This window comes from Nicotiana sylvestris, chromosome 7 (genome assembly GCF_000393655.2).
Source record: "Nicotiana sylvestris chromosome 7, ASM39365v2, whole genome shotgun sequence".
Taxonomy (NCBI): Eukaryota; Viridiplantae; Streptophyta; class Magnoliopsida; order Solanales; family Solanaceae; genus Nicotiana; species Nicotiana sylvestris.
In genome coordinates this window covers 92,074,795-92,091,085 of record NC_091063.1, presented here as the reverse complement: position 1 = coordinate 92,091,085, position 16,291 = coordinate 92,074,795, and the positions used below count along the sequence as shown (strand labels likewise).

Here is a 16,291-nt window from a genome sequence, read left to right as displayed (position 1 = left end):
TCTTTATGAGCAGGGGCGAAGGTACATAGGCCTAAGGGTGGTCAGTTGACCATCCTTCGTCGAAAAATTACGCTGTATATATAGGTAAAATATTAGATTGTAATGATATATAACATATATTGAACACCCTATATCGGAGTTTTTGAGGTAACAATAATATATATGATATCTGGAAGAAATATACAAGAATTTGTAGATAGCTTCATTTCACTTCAAGATTTTGATTCCTCTAGTTAAGATTAATAAATCGGCAAAAAAACAAGAAACTTGTTACAGTTGTCTCAATTCATTCAATGTTTGGATTTTTTCATCTTGTCATATTTCTCTTTTTCTCTTTTGAGAGAAAAAGAAAATGAAGTTATCTTGAGTTCTTCAAATCCTCACAGTGAAGGAATGTTTCAAATCTCCTATATGAAGAACATGTTGTCCTAATGCAACTTTCTTATTTCCAAGCTCATCATGTACACTCAAATGCTTGCAAACATCTACATTGAACTTAACAACCCCTTCTTCTTGTGCTGTCAAATGGACTTTCTTAAACCCCAACAAATGCTTCTGAGGTGCATTATGGACTGAGGGAGGTGAATTGAATAAGAAAATTGTATGGCTTCCACTAATCTTCCCCATATTTTTAACTCTAAGATGAACATTAAATCCCACATTGCTGCAACTTTGCTCAACAGTATCAATAGACTTGCACTTTGTTGAACGACAAGTATGTTTTTCCTCGAGGGGGATGGATACAAATGTTGGCGCTTGATCTAGGCGGTGTTTGAACTGAGAGTAGCTTAGTCCATGACCAAATGTGAAAACAGTTGGACCGGTATAGAACCTATAAGTCCTGCCAGGGTAGTTTGTGGCAGGATCAGGCCTCATGTTCATAATAGTCATTGGAACCGCGTCTGCATATGATTGTGGATACCATGTCATTGGTAGTCTTCCACCTACAAGATTCAATAATTTAAGCTATTTAGTCAATATAGAGAAAATAGAGATCTTAATTTGATGTAACTTTCTTGAAAATGGAAATGAGAGGCAGACTTGGATTGTAATATCCAAATATGACGTCTGCTAAGGCAGCACCACCGGCTTCTCCAGGGAAACCAACCCAAAGAATGCTAGTTATCTTAGGATTATCGACTGCAAATTGTACGTCCATGCCACCTCCAGACATGATAACAAGAATTACAGGACCCTTGGCAACTTTAGCAACCTCTGCTATTAGAACTGATTGTTGTCCTGGAAGCGTTATATTAACTCTGTCCAGGCTTTCTCTTTCGATAGATTGATCAGATCCCATTACCATGACCACAGCATCAGCTGTGGATGCTATTTTCTTAGCATCGTCAAGTTGGGCAGTGTTGCAAGACACATCAGAACATCCAGGCTTGTAAATTGTGGCAACTGAGGCTGTTAGGCCTTGCAAGGGAGTTGTGTACTTGCATGGGGTTCCTGCAAAAGTCGGAAATGATTTGAGAAAAAACAAGACTTAGGAAGAGTCTAAGTTCTGTGCACTGACAGTGTAAAGAATATTTATAGCATCAAGTTAAATTGACCTATAATAACAGGTGAGTAACTCTTCATAGCAAGTCTGATATGTCAATGTACCTTCATAATTGCCAATCATGGTTTTGGTTACATTGGCATTAGGACCAATGACCGCTAAGGACTTGATGGCGGAGGGAGTTAAAGGTAGCGATCCAGCAGTGTTTTTCAGCAAGACAATCCCTTGCCTTGCAGCTTCACGAGCAAGCTCTTGGTTTTCCGGTGTGCAGACATCTTTAGGGCCAAGGTTTCCATAAATGTGGTTTCTTGGATTACCATCAAAGAATCCAAGTCTCATTAGTGTTGCAAAGTTGTTTGAGATAGCTCTGTCAATAACTGATTCATTCACAAGTTTTTGGTTAACAGCACCTTGAGTGTATTTACTCAGCCAAGATCCACAATTCAGGTCCACCCCTGTCACATTCAAGATACATACCACATTCTTGGCTTAGTAATATGAAGATCGAACCTCAGTAGAGGTCAATGGTACGATAATACTCCCTCCGTCCCAGTTTATGTCATGATGTTATACTGGACATGGAATTGTGACAGAAGGAACATATATATGATTGAAATGCATTATTCCCTAAACATAAAGAGATAGAAAATAGTTCACCTGAATTTAGACCCAAAGCTGCAGTCTCCTCTGGTGTTTTGGTGTAGTGTTGAGAATTAAATATCTCATTCAATGAATCACAATCCGTAACTATATATCTGTTTTAGGCATACTTGTATAAGTAGTATAGATTCTTCTAACTCATTTGAAAAGCAAAAAAATGAAGAAAACATAATATTATACCCATTTAAATTCCATTCTCCTCTGATAATCCCAGCAAGAAGGTCCGGATCACCGCATGTTGGCTTGCCATTAACTTGGTTATATGAACACATCACACTCGCGACATTTCCTTCAAGAACACAACTCTTGAATGGGGGTTGAAATGTATCATCCATATCTTGTTGTGTTACCTACTCACAAAGGAAGCAAAACATTTCACTTATGTACACTAAAGTGTAAAGAATGTTTACATCATTAGCATAATTGCAGCACTCATACTATTAAACTTGACCAAAAGATATGGCTAAATGACTAGATGTTTCAAGTGAAATAGCACAAGGAGAGAGAACTAACCACAGCATTGAAATTGTATCTTTGGATTCCTTTCCAATTATCAACATCATAAGCTGTGTAATGCTTACAACAAGCTGCAACCTTGAGCTTATCTTTGCTACCATCATCTGTTTGTTGCAAGCCTCTAACATAGGCTGCACCATACTTGCTGGTGAGTGTTGGATCTTCTCCTGGAGTTTCTTGGCCTCTTCCCCATCTCGGGTCGCGGAAAATATTGATATTGGGAGACCAATATGTCAATCCTGCTAAACCAACATTATACATTGCCCTAGCCTCGGTAGATACCACCTGCAAGCAGCGACGGATCCAGTATTTAATCTTTATTTGTTCAAAATTCTGAAGAGGAGTCTTGGTGTAACTATTAAAGCTGTTGCCATGGTTCGAGCCATGGAAACAACCTCTAGCAGAAATGCAAGGTAAGACTGCGTACAATATAATAGACCCTTGTGGTCCAGTCCTTCCAGGACCTCGCGTAGCGCGAGGTTAATATCACCGGGCTGCCCTTTTTGGTTCAAAATTCTGAATTTGTAAAAGATATAGGTTCTAATATAAATATTTATGCTATGTCTAAGAATTACTCACACATATACATCTATGGTCTATGTCGAAAATGATGGGTTCAATTAAATTCACTCCCAACACTCAAGGTCCATTTCTAATTAAGAATTAATTTGTTTGATATGTGATTCGCAATTGATTTCTATGAGATTTAAGTAATAAGTACAAGAAAATGTAACTAAAGCCTCATATTTCCTATCAAGAGTTTGATTTCACATAGAGAAAAGGAAAATTCTGCTGTACAAATTTTGAAAAATTAAATGTAGTAGCTTTTCTACTAATATCCCTGTCATTACCATTTGGTGAATGGGCTATTCAGGCATAACTGTTTAATAAATAACCGAAATGTTTGTTTCATGCATTTGACACTGATGGTCTGAAAGATTTAACCATCTTAACCAAAATTCAGAAGCTAATGCAATTTAACCTGACTAAGCAAACCACATTACAAGCTGGAATCATTCTGATATATACATTTGCATAAAGTTTAAGTTTTATATAATACTAGTATATAAGAAAATCTATACTATCAGATCACCTAAAAAATAAAAGTAGACTAATAATCTAGAATATAAGACATTACCTACTACAGCATGTTAAGATACATAGATAATGTAAACTTGCCATTTCACTATTTCTGTTTAATTAATAAAGAAACTAGCTCTGTTGATTAAGATTCCTTTAGCCAAAAAAGGCTACCTTAGTTCCAAAGTAAAATAATAATAATAATAATAATAATAATAATAATAATAATAATAATAATAATAATAATAATAATAATAATAATAATAATAATAATGTTTTTTGTGGCAATCAACTTAGCGTCGATAAGACGGAACCTAAGCATGCATTAGCCATAAAACTGGACAAAGGACTCTTTAATAGGAAAAAAGAAGAAGGTGGTTTTGAAAATAATGGTGCGTCGGCAACGTACGTCGAGAATTAAACTTCACTTTCTATCAACATTCATGAAAGAAATTTCATCCCTTTTTCCAAAAAAATCCAAACAGAATTCTAATCAATTTGAACTCCTTAAGAAAATACAGATTAAAAAAATACTCCTAATGTCTTTGGATAAAAATACTAGACAAAGAAACATATAGAAGGAAGATGGAGCTCAGTATCATCAGGGCGTACGCAGAATTTTTTGTAAGCGATATCGTATCTACATAAATAAATAGAAAATAATATTATTTAATATCATTTTTTCACAAGTTGAAGACCTTTGCCATTTAGTTGAATATAATTGCAAATGAGGTGTAAGTTCAATTCTCCTTAGCCTCAAATTTTTAACAAAAATATTCGCTCAAAGATATTCAAAAAAATAGAAAAGTAGGTCCTAATTCGAATCTACGAACTTTACAAGCCCAAATACGAGCTTCACCAGGGGACCAAGAAGTACTCTATGGCAAGAAGTGATGTCATTGCTATATCTTACTTCATTTTTACAGAATATTAGTAAACACATTTAATATTTTTTCCGGAACCCATGTGCATCCCCTGTGTGTCATCAAGAAACTAAAGATTTAAGTTACATGTACCGATAATGTAAAAAAAAATTATAGCAGGCCATTTGTCTTATTTTTTAGATAACTAATCCACTCATATCATAGTCGTAATCATAGGCGGATCTACATTATGATGGAACCAATAAACACTAGTTATTTATTATGAAAAACAAGAAATTTTTTACAAATATATTAACCGAGCACCCAGCCTTAGTAGCAATTTTGAGATAAAAATAATTAAGTATTTATGATTTAACAATCCTGGATCGTCGTAGTTATCTCTTATTTAAGCTGATTGTATAAAATATTAAAAGCTGAAGAAATGGAATCAAAGCAATCTAAGATTTACCTTTCCAATGGTTTCAAACAAGGTGACATTGAAAGAAGCAGCAGTTAGAATGACTTGAGGGAAACTAGTAGCACCAGGAACCAAACCAGAAAAATGTACTCCTGGACCAGTATATGAAACTCCATGTAATGCCTCTGACCACCACTCGTAGCGTGGAATCCCGAGCCTACTCACACCACCTGCACCACTCACTAAGAATCCAATCTTTTCAGACAATGTCAATCTCTGCACCAGATCACTCACCCTTGTTTCCACCGTCAAAGACGCGTCGCAGAATGTTAAATTCGCCAGTCCAGGATTGCTCGTGATATCACAAGCGAAAACGGGCGAATTCTGAGCCAAAACCGGCTTGAATTCTAACAGAGAATGACTAAACATGAAGCCAAGAATGTAGAAGAAACAGAGGAAAACAGAGTAGTGGCTATTTTTGCCATTACATGAAAAGGCCAGCCCTCTGTTCTTCATGACCTCTCTATAAAAATCTAAGAGAATACTAGAAGAAATATATGAAAAGAGAGGCAAATTTTAGTGTTAGAGGAGGGTGGTTTTTTATAGAGAGGAAACTTGCATAATTAGGGTGGAAGTAATTAAAAACAAATATTGTTTTGTAGTAACCCGTGATGGATAAATGCAAAGAAAAATCATTAATTGTGACTTGTTTTATTTACCATACAAGTACAAGAATCTGCCCACTTGAACACTTTCTCTTCTCCAATAAAATTCTGCAAGATGAGAAAATGGGGTCCGTGAAAGATTTCTACTTTTAGTGGCCTTTTTCTTGTTTTCGAATTTCTATAACAACTTTTTGTTTGTTTGGAAGTTCCTAACAGAGTCTGTAGACAGTGACTTTTTTAGTGCGTAAAACCATAAAAACATAAAGAATTGGATACACAATTTGCATGGATTGATTAGGAAGTTGATGTGTATGTGCATTATATAACAGTAATATTGAGCCAAGAGAGAGAGGTCAATGCGGTTTTGTATTATTTGAATCTGTAAGTCTCCTGAAAGATAGAGGGCGGCTCTTTTTTCGGCTTTGTAGTGGATATAAAATAGCCAAGCCATGGAGAATAAAATGATTGCTTTACACAAGGTCAAAGTGTAAATGAAGAAAGTAAAAAGTAAGAAAAACAAACACTTCCATCTCTTTTACACAATCAACATAATTTAATATGTTATTAGGGGTCTTTTTCTGTTTTAATTTAGATGATATAGTTTGACTTGACACAAAATTTAAGAAGAAAAAAAAAAGATTTTTGAAATATGTGGTCCTCAAAGCTTAAGGGGCAAAAGCTTTGTGAGGCCATGACATTTATATGACTATAAAAGCTTCTTATAAAAGATAAGAATGGTAAAATAAAAAGTTTAAAGTTGAATTATTTCCAAATATAAAAAATGTGTCATTGATTCTAAAACGGACTAATTACGAAAGTATGTCATTTAAATTGAAACGAAGGAAGTACATATTAAATAAGAGTTTCTTGAAAACTTAAACTTGCCGGTATATGATCTAATTAATTTCTATTTATACGTGATTTAGTTGCTAAAGAAGGTTTGACGAGAGGTTTTAGGTTTCTCGTGTAGCAACTTAGCCAAGAAGAAGAAAAATTTATTCGTCAGTCCGTCACTTTGTGAGTTTTCTATCATCCACAATTGAAGTGAAGAGTTCAAACTCGATCAATAGCGTAATATCTCTTTTTCCGTCTCTTTATGTGATAAAAGAATGTAACCAATAATCAAATGGGTCCCCACAATGTCCTAGTGTACTCCATATAATCCATGTAGGTTGATGACACTAAAAAGTACAAGTTGCACTAAGCTCCCTTTAGGTGTGGAATCAACAAAAAATCGGACCACAAAGATCTACGGTAAGTCGCTTTACAAAAGGCCCGTGAATTTGATTACGCTATGAGCTAACTCTGGTCATTTTCTTCACCCAGCGTTCAGTCCCTTATAAAGGAGCTTTTTTTTACCGCCACTAAATATATCCAATACGCGCCAGAATTGCAGCTGTTCAGCAATTGAATGGCTTTCGTCTAAACTCTCATTAATAGGCTGGTGTAGAGGCAACATTGCTTCGTCAAAAATTATAGTATTATATATATATATATATATATATATATATATATATATATATATATAATAATGTAAAGAAAATATCGATAAATATAAAAATGACATTGCTTGTTATATTATAATAATTTATTCATTTATTCACTTCTTTAAATATTGATATTATTTATGAAAAATCATGTGTACGTCACTGTGCTGGTATATCATTAACTGCAATAATTTACCTTAATAGCGTACGAAATTAATTTCTCCTATTTAACAAGTTATTTTCTTATTCATTCTCAGTTTATGACAAATAAAAAGAGTAGTAAATTCTCACGAATTTGTCCTCATGCAAATACTCCAAAAACTTGATATTCCCCTTTTATTGTGCAAAAATACTCCAAACTTATAACTTACAATATCAGATCCAAGACTTTCTCACGTCGCTCTATACTCACCATTCAGGACTCTCTCTAAAAACAGAAAAATTTGACTGCCGAGTGTTGCTACTACACTTTTATCAACAATTTCTGTACTCTTTTGTAAAATTGCAGTGTATAGGAACAACAATATGCAGGCGTATTATAAAAAAAAATTTATTGGAATAATTTAATCATTCCCGTCGAAAATTAGGATCCAGCTAAACTTTTCTTTTCGTCTTCCTCAGTTTCCTTTTTGTCATATATATCCTTGGAGTTCTTCCATATGTACTTATCTGCTTATCCGCATTAATATTCTTTCCCTTTTGTTTTATAGAATTAAAATCATTTGATGATCCTTATATATATTTTCGGAGTATTTATGCTGTTATTATTTATACTTCTTAAATGTTAATTGAGTTGTTTATGAAATTAAATTTGTTTATGAATTTAAGCTTTTGATGCACACCGCATTTGGCTTAGAGGTAACGCATGTATAACATTTAAAGATAAAGTTATTTTTGTTTTTTCTTTTAGAACTTTGTATTTGATAGAATTACACAAGAAAGTATTAGTGACAATTTTGAAACTCCAGTAGATATAAAAATTCTAGTAAAGTATGCTTTATATAATAAGCATCCCCATTCGATATCGGATTTTCTTATTGCAAGACCATGAATTTCAAGTTTAAATTCTATATATAAACCAAATTCGAATAATATATACGAGCGAAAGGTTCGACAATCGCTTAATTATACATTTGGCATTATCTACACTTGAGCTAAATTCTTTTGGCAGAACTGAATACGAGTCCCAATCTTTAATTTAGTGATCTTGCTGAAGTCATCTTTCGTATATATTGTCTAAAATTTTCATATCAGTCCAAAGTCATTATCAGAATACTGACCCCGAGAATTTGCTATGACTAATTAATATTATTGTTCACACAGCATCATGATTTGATGACAACATTTGAAAACCATCAATCTGACGAATATAATTGACAAAATTCATCGGATTAGGGAATGGTATGGGTCATAACAAGCACTAAAATATTCCTTATATCAAAGGGATTTAACAGTTTCTATATACACAAAATAATTATTATATTTATCTTATAATTTGTATAATATAAATTTTCGACTAAAGAGATTCAGCTGATATCATAAATTTTATTAGTGAGTTTATTAATTGACCATCTTAGTAGCGGTGCCACCCCTGAGATCATTGTAGCTAAGGGGCGCATGATGCTACGAGCCTTCAATTGAATTCCTTTAGCCGAACAATTATATTGTGCAAATTACGTAAATAATATATATATATATATATATATATATATATATATATAACTGTTCTTGTTCTTGATTTGGACTCGAGTAAGAAAACCAGAACATACTTTATATATGTATATATAGCAACAACAAAAATGATGTTCATTCGCTCCATCGTATATACCACGATTGAACTACACGATGATTTGAAACATCGTATTGATGGGAATTGAAGAATTTGTGTTGAGATTGAAGTTTCAGTTGCAATTTTGCACAATTGACGCAGGAGACAAATCTCACCAAAAATCCTTTCCTTTTCTACCATTCTTTAATTTTCCCACATTCATAGTTCAATCCAAAGAGAAAAAGGAAGAAATAAGTTCTGCGTTCATCTCATTTTACGTGAAGGTATTTAAGTATGCATGAAGTTTAAGAATAAAGAAAATGCTTAACACTCATACAACCAACATATATACAAAGTATCAAAATTATTCTTTTAAATGAGCGGTGGTGCAAATATGAGAATTCGGCATGATCTTTTCCCATTTTTCTGCTGCATATAAAATTTAAAAATATGAACTTTTATACCAAGTGGGTCCCGACAAGTCATGTCATTTTGTGTAAAATATGAATGTTAAGATCAGAAAGTTCCCAAATAACTAAAAATATCATTCTTTTTACCACAAACTAAAAAAAACAAACTGCGATAAAGGGAGCAATAGAGTAAAAGGAAGTAGTATTCATTAAGTCATTATTGTTTGAACATTATCGTTTTGAGAAAATAAAAAAGTGAACTCATTCTACAACATTTTCAGCAATAATGAGTCCTAATAATTACTTTCAGAAATAGTAGTTAAGCTGTTTTCTCACAAATAAAAATAATACCCTTTACATTCATTTGGAGAAGGAATAAACAAGAAAAAGAAACTAAAGAAGCTCGTGTGTCATTCTTGTTTAAACATTATCATTGTGAGAAAATGTAAGTTTAAAGCAACCAACAGCATTTTCAGCAAAGGACCCTAGTTACTTTCAGAAATATTGAGCTGGTTCTTTACGAAAAATGATATCCTCGGGATACCTTTTACTTTCATTTGGAGAGCGGCAATTTTGTACGTGAAATGCAAGCTATAATAATTTCCTATTTAATTTCATGCAGTGAAAATTATAAAGGCCAGAAATTAAGGGGATTCAATATAGAAGGCAATTCAATGAGCTAGGATCATGTGATGATCCGATAGGTCATTTTATGATTTAAAATAAAATTCTGTGTTCCGAGGCCTTTAAAACCTTATTTATCCCTCTTAGATTTGTGTGCACAGTCCGGGTGTATTTCCGAAAAGCTTTTGTGTTGAAAGTTAATAAAAATAAGAATTTTTGCTTAAAAACTTCATTTGAGTTGACTTCGGTCAACATTTTTGATAAACGGATCCGAATTCGTATTTTGACAGTCTCTGTAGGTCCGTTTCAAAACATGGGACCTGGGCGTATGCCCGGAATCGGATTCGGAGATCCCTAGCTCGAGTTATGAATTTTTAATGAAAATTGAAAGTCTAAAAATTTAATGGTTTTTAGGAAATTATTAATGTTTGATCTTTTTGGTATCGGGTCCATATTTTGGTTCCGAAGTCTGATACAGGCTCATTATAATATTTAAGACTTGTACATGAAATTTGGTGAGAAACAGAGTTGGTTTGTGGTGATTCGGACGTCTGGTTGTGAAAATAGGAATTTTAAAGTGTGCTTGAGAATTTCATTTGATTTGGTGCTAAATTCATAGTTCTACGTGTTATTTTCGCGATTTGATCGCACGAGCAAGTTCGTATGATGTCTTAAGACTTGTGTACATGTTTGGTTTGGAGCCACGAGGGCTCGGGTAAGTTTCAAATAGGCTACGAAGTAAAAATAGGACTTAGAACATTGCTGGTGCATCAGATTTTTGTTGCAGGCCTCAGACCTCGCAAATGTAAGGTCAAGCATCACATTTGCGACCACTGATGGGTTCACATTTGTGATCCACTCATCACATTTGCGAGGAGTGGCTGGGAAGGCCAGTATTCGCATTTGCGAATTGGGACGGGCCGGGGGAAGGCAGTGATCGCATTTGTGATCACATGATCGCATTTGCGGAAAGGGTCAGGCTCGCATTTGCGATGCAAGCAGGAATGAGGAGACCTTCGCATTTGCGATAGGTTCTTTGCATTTGCGGGGTTTGCATTTACGAACCCCAGGTCGCAAATGCGACACCTACAACTAATCAAAATGACTTTTGGACAAGATTTTTCTCCTATTCTTCAAAATTTCAAAACCTAAAACACAAGAGGTAATTTTCAAAAGAACCTTTCCTCCTCAAATCATAAGTAAGTGATTCTAAACTAGTTTTTTTTTAATCTTTTACTTCATTTTACAAGATTTCAACCTAGAATCTAAGGTTTTCATGGAATTGGGAATTTTTCGGTAGAAACTAGGGATTTTGAAATGTGAGGATTTAGACCTCAAATTGAGGTCGGATTCCAAAACTAATTGTATATCCGGACTCGGAAGTGAATGGGTAATCGGGTTTTGGTCGAAATTTCGAATTTAGACCAAGCGGTCCCGGGTATTGACTTTTGTTGACTTTTTCAATAATGACTTAAATCGAATTTTGTTATTGTGGGTGATTCCTAAGGCTTAATTTGAAATGTTTGGTTGGTAATTTTCTAGATAACGTTGGTTCGGAGGCTACTTTGAAGGGCAAGGCTGTGAATGAGCTTTGAGTGATATTTGGAGCGAGGTAAGTGTTATGTCTAACCTTGGCTTGAGGGAATTAGGGACCTTCGGACTATGTGTTATGTGAATTTCATGTGAGCGGCGGATATGCAAGGTGACGAGTGCTTATATGCCGCCGAATTATCTGTTTTCCCTAATTTACTGCTTTACTTTACCTGTTTCCTTCTCTGTCTTAATTGTTATATGCTCTAAATGTTTTTCATGCTTAACTGTTACGTGTTAATCAATATCTTCTTCTGTTAACCATGTTAGCTCTCTTCATAGTTTCCCCAATCCCCGCTATCTGCCTAATTTGACTTGTTTGCACCTTCTAACTGTAAATTGCTAGTTTGGTCTCGATGTGCAGTATTATTTGTGTAGATTCTATAATGAACAAGGTTTCTTTTTCTTGGTTCAATTTGGTATTTATTTATCATAAGGGCCTTGTGATTTAGATTGTTAATTTGACTGTGTACATTGAGTGTATGGTACTGATATGGTGGGATCGGGCTGCACACCGCAACAAGTGTATTAAGGGAGGATTGATATGGTGGAAGGTGAATATGTATATTTGGTGGGATCGAGTTACATGCCGCAACAGGTGGAATAATGGTGGATTGATATGGTGAATAATGGTGAATTATGATTTTGATATTGATATGGTGGGATCGGGTTGCGCGCCACAATAAATATATGTTATTTACTGATATTGTTATTAATACGGTGGAATAAGGGAGGATTATGTATTGTCTGGTGAGATTGGGTTGTGCGCCGCAATAATATACATATTTCTATTTCCTGAGCTGCGTTGTTTTTTAGATATACTTTTGTTTGAACTAGTAAAGATTGGCAATTCTGGGCAACACTGGTTTATTTTCGAGGATGTAGTTATCATTCTTTGTTGACTGTTTAAATTCTGTTCGGTATTTCCATTATTTCTATCATTATTATATATTGCGCACAAGTTATAGTGTAGGTGACGCACCTTAGCCTCGTCACTACTTCGTCGAGGTTAGGCTCGGCACTTATCAATACATGGGGTCGGTTGTACTGATACTACACTCTGCACACTATGTAGATTTTGGAGTCGGTCCTGGCGGTGGCTACTAGAGAGCTCGGATCGGACAGCTTACGGATACTTGAGGTACAGCTGCCCAGCGCTCGCAGCTCCTGAAGTCCCCTTCTTGTTCTTATTTAGTTTTGTATCTTCTTTTCGGACAGTTTTATGTTATTTCAGACCTTTGTATGTAGTATTCTAGCAGCTCGTGCACTTGTGACACTAGGTTCAGAGAATCTTAATAGACGTTTGGTAGTTTCATCTTCCGCATTGTTATTTCAGTTATTCCAATTATATTTCGTTGTTTATTTCAATTGTTAAAAATGGAGAACTGTTCTAACGTTGGCTTGCCTAGCAAGTGAAATGTTAGGCACTATCACAGTCCCGACGGTGGAAATTCTGGGTCGTGATAAATTTGTATCAAAGCACTAGAGGTGGAGGTCAGACCACTAGAGGTGGAGGTCAGGCACTAGAGGTGGAGGTCAGGCCATTAGATATGGAGGCCAGGCCGCTAGAGGTGGAGGCCAGCCAACAGGAGACCGTCCTAGAGATATGGTTCAGAGTGGTGGGGCCTAGCCCCGATGTTATGCTTTTCCAGTGAGGCGTGAGGTTGAGTCATCTGACGCGATTATCATAGGTACGGTTTCAATTTGCTGTAGAGATGCCTCAGTTCTATTTGATCTGGGTTCTACTTATTCCTACGTGTCATCCCATTTTGCTTCATATTTGGTTGTGCCTCGTGATTCTTTGAGTGCTCCCGTGTATATGTCCACCCCTGTGGGGGATGCTATTGTTGTAGATCACGTTTATCATTCATGTGTGGTTACCATTGGGAGTCCTGAGACCCGTGTAGATCTCCCACTTCTCGATATGGTCGATTTTGATGTCATTTTGGGGATGGATTGGTTGTCACCTTATCATGTTATATTAGACGGTCACATCAAGATAGTGACCTTAGCCTTGCTGGGGTTGCTCGATTAGATTGTAAAGGGATTCTAGGCCATTCTACCAGCAGGGTTATCTCATATGTGAATGATCGACATATGATCGAGAAGGGGTATTTATCTTATTTGGCTTATGTCTGTGATTCTAGTACGGAGGTTCCTTCTATGGATTATGTGCCAGTTGTTCATTAGTTTCCAGAGGTATTTCCTGTAGACTTGCCAGGGATACCACCCGATAGAGATATCGACTTCTGTATAGATTTGGCTCTGGGCACTCAACCCATTTCTATTCCTCCATACCGTATGGCCCCGCCAGAGTTGAAAGAATTGAAGGAGTAGTTGCAAGACTTGCTTGATAAGGGCTTCATTAGACCTAGTGTCTCGCCCTGGGGTACACCCGTGATGTTTGTAAAAAAGAAGGATGGATCGACGAGGATGTGAATAGATTATCGGTAGTTGAATAAAGTCAATATCAAGAACAAGTATCCACTGCCAAGGATTGATGATATATTTGATCAGCTTTAGAGTGCCAAAGTGTTTTCGAAGTTTGATTTGAGGTCTGGCTACCATCAGTTGAGGATTAGGGCATCCGATGTCCCTAAGACATCTTTTCAAACTCGGTATGGGCATTATGAGTTTCTAGTGATGTCATTTGGGCTAACCAATGCCCTAACAACATTCATGGATTTGATGAACCGGGTGTTCAAGCCCTATCTGGATTCCTTTATGATTGTGTTTATTGATGATATCTTGATCTACTCCCGCAGCCGAGAGGAGCATGAGCAACACCTTCGGATCGTTCTTCAAACTCTGTGAGTCAGCCAATTATATGCTAAGTTTTCAAAATACAAGTTTTAGTTGAGCTCAGTCACCTTCTTGGGGCACGTTGTATCAGTAGAGGGTATTCAGGTGGATCCTAAGAAGATTGAGGCAGTCAAGAACTAGCCTAGACCCACGTCAGCTACAGAGATCCAGAGTTTCTTGGGATTGGCGGGCTACTACCATCGGTTTGTGGAGGGGTTTTCATCTATAGCATCCTAGTTGACCAGGTTGACCTAGAAGGATGCCCCGTTCAGATGGTCAGACAATTGTGAGGCGAGCTTTCAGAAGCTCAAGACTGCTTTGACTACGGTACTAGTGTTGGTGTTACCCACATGTTCAGGGTCTTATACATTATATTGTGACGCATCTCGTATTGGACTTGGTGCGGTATTGATGCGGGGTGGCAAGGTAATTGTATATGCTTCACGGTAGCTGAAGGTTCACGAGAAGAATTACCCTGTTCATGACTTAGAGTTAGCAACCATTATTTATGCGCTGAAGATTTGGAGGCACTACCTTTATGGCATATCGTGTGAGGTATTCACAAATCATCAGAGTTTGCAGTATTTGTTCAAGCAAAAAGATCTCAATTTGAAGAAGAGGAGGTGGTTAGAGATATTGAAAGACTATGATATCACCATCTTATATCATCTTGGGAATGCCAATGTAGTGGCCGGTGCTTTGAGTAGGAAATCAGCTAATATGGAAAGTCTTGCGTATATTCTAGTCGGTGATATACCGTTTGCATTAGATGTTCAGACCTTGGCCAATCAGTTAATGAGGTTGGATGTTTATGAGCCCAGTTGTGTTCTACCTTATACAGTCTCTCGGTCTTCATTGTTTTGAGCGTATCAGGGCGCGGTAGTATGATGACCCTCATTTACTTGTCCTTAGGGATACAGTGCGAGATAGCGATGCCAAGCAGGTTACAGTTAGAGATGATGGATTTTTGAGAATGCAGGGTCGTGTTTATGTGCCTAATGTGAATGGACTTTGTGAGTTGATTCTAGAGGAGGCCCACAGTTCCCAGTATTCTATTCATCCGGGCACCGCCAAGATGTATCAGGATTTGTGGTAGCATTATTGGTGGAGAAGAATGAAGAAAGATATAGTGGCATATGTTGCTCGGTGTCTAAATTGTAGAGGTGTTTAACGGGCGGGCTGGGACGGGCTGAACAAAAAAAAACCAACCCGTTCGTTAACAGACTGGGTTGGTTAGTGGGCTGGGGATAATAGGTTGATAGCGGGTTGGGAATTTTCGGGTTTTTGTTGTCCCGTCCGGGTTCGGGCTTAACGGGCTCGGGCGGGCTGTGCTAATATTTTTTTTAATTAAATTTTTTTAGCAACGATGCGCAAATTAAAAAAAATTGCAAAAAATAAAATTTTTAACCCGTTAACGGGCTGAACCGGGCTGCAGCCTGTTAACAACCTATTAATGGGTTAGCGGGCTTAGCGGGTTTTGGTGCACCGGTATTCAAAATGTATTCATCTAAAACCCGCTCCCTGTATAACCCATCCCAGCCCGATTAACAGGTTTACTAAATTGTCAGCAAGTAAAGTACGAACATCAGAGACCTGGTAGTTTGCTTCAGAAGATAGAGATTCCTGAGTGGAAGTGGGAGCGTATCACTATGGATTTTGTTGTTGGACTCCCACGGACATAGATGAAGTTCGATGCAGTTTAGGTTATTGTGGATAAAACTGACCAAGTCAGCGCATTTCATCCCGGCGGCAGTTACCTATTTGTCAGAGCGGTTGACAGAGATTTATATTCGCGAAAATTGTTCGTCTTCACGGTATGCCCATGTCTATCATTTCTGATCGAGGTACGCGGTTTACCTCGCATTTCTTTTGGGTAGTGCAGCATGTGTTGGGCACGCGGGTTG

General features: G+C 36.6%; 1 protein-coding gene across 1 annotated transcript; it reads right to left on the bottom strand.

Moving 5' to 3' along the window:
- Positions 1-133: 133 nt before the first annotated feature.
- On the bottom strand, positions 134-5,631 carry LOC104246990 (beta-xylosidase/alpha-L-arabinofuranosidase 2-like). Its single transcript, XM_009802912.2, has 7 exons — positions 5,093-5,631; positions 2,678-2,965; positions 2,345-2,514; positions 2,162-2,259; positions 1,609-1,959; positions 1,042-1,452; positions 134-944 (listed from the first exon to the last, which is right to left on the bottom strand). The coding sequence occupies exons 1-7, from the start codon at positions 5,555-5,557 to the stop codon at positions 373-375; spliced, it is 2,355 nt and encodes a 784-aa protein (XP_009801214.1). The 5' UTR covers positions 5,558-5,631; the 3' UTR covers positions 134-372.
- Positions 5,632-16,291: the final 10,660 nt, after the last annotated feature.

Excerpts from the sequence above, each read along its gene's own strand:
- LOC104246990 (XM_009802912.2), bottom strand. The coding sequence starts at position 5,557 with ATGAAGAACAGAGGGCTGGCCTTTTCATGTAATGGCAAAAATAGCCAC. Across the intron at positions 2,515-2,677 it reads GATACAATTTCAATGCTGTG|GTAACACAACAAGATATGGA; the intron begins GTTAGTTCTCTC and ends CTTTGTGAGTAG. Across the intron at positions 1,960-2,161 it reads AGCTTTGGGTCTAAATTCAG|GGGTGGACCTGAATTGTGGA; the intron begins GTGAACTATTTT and ends TGAATGTGACAG.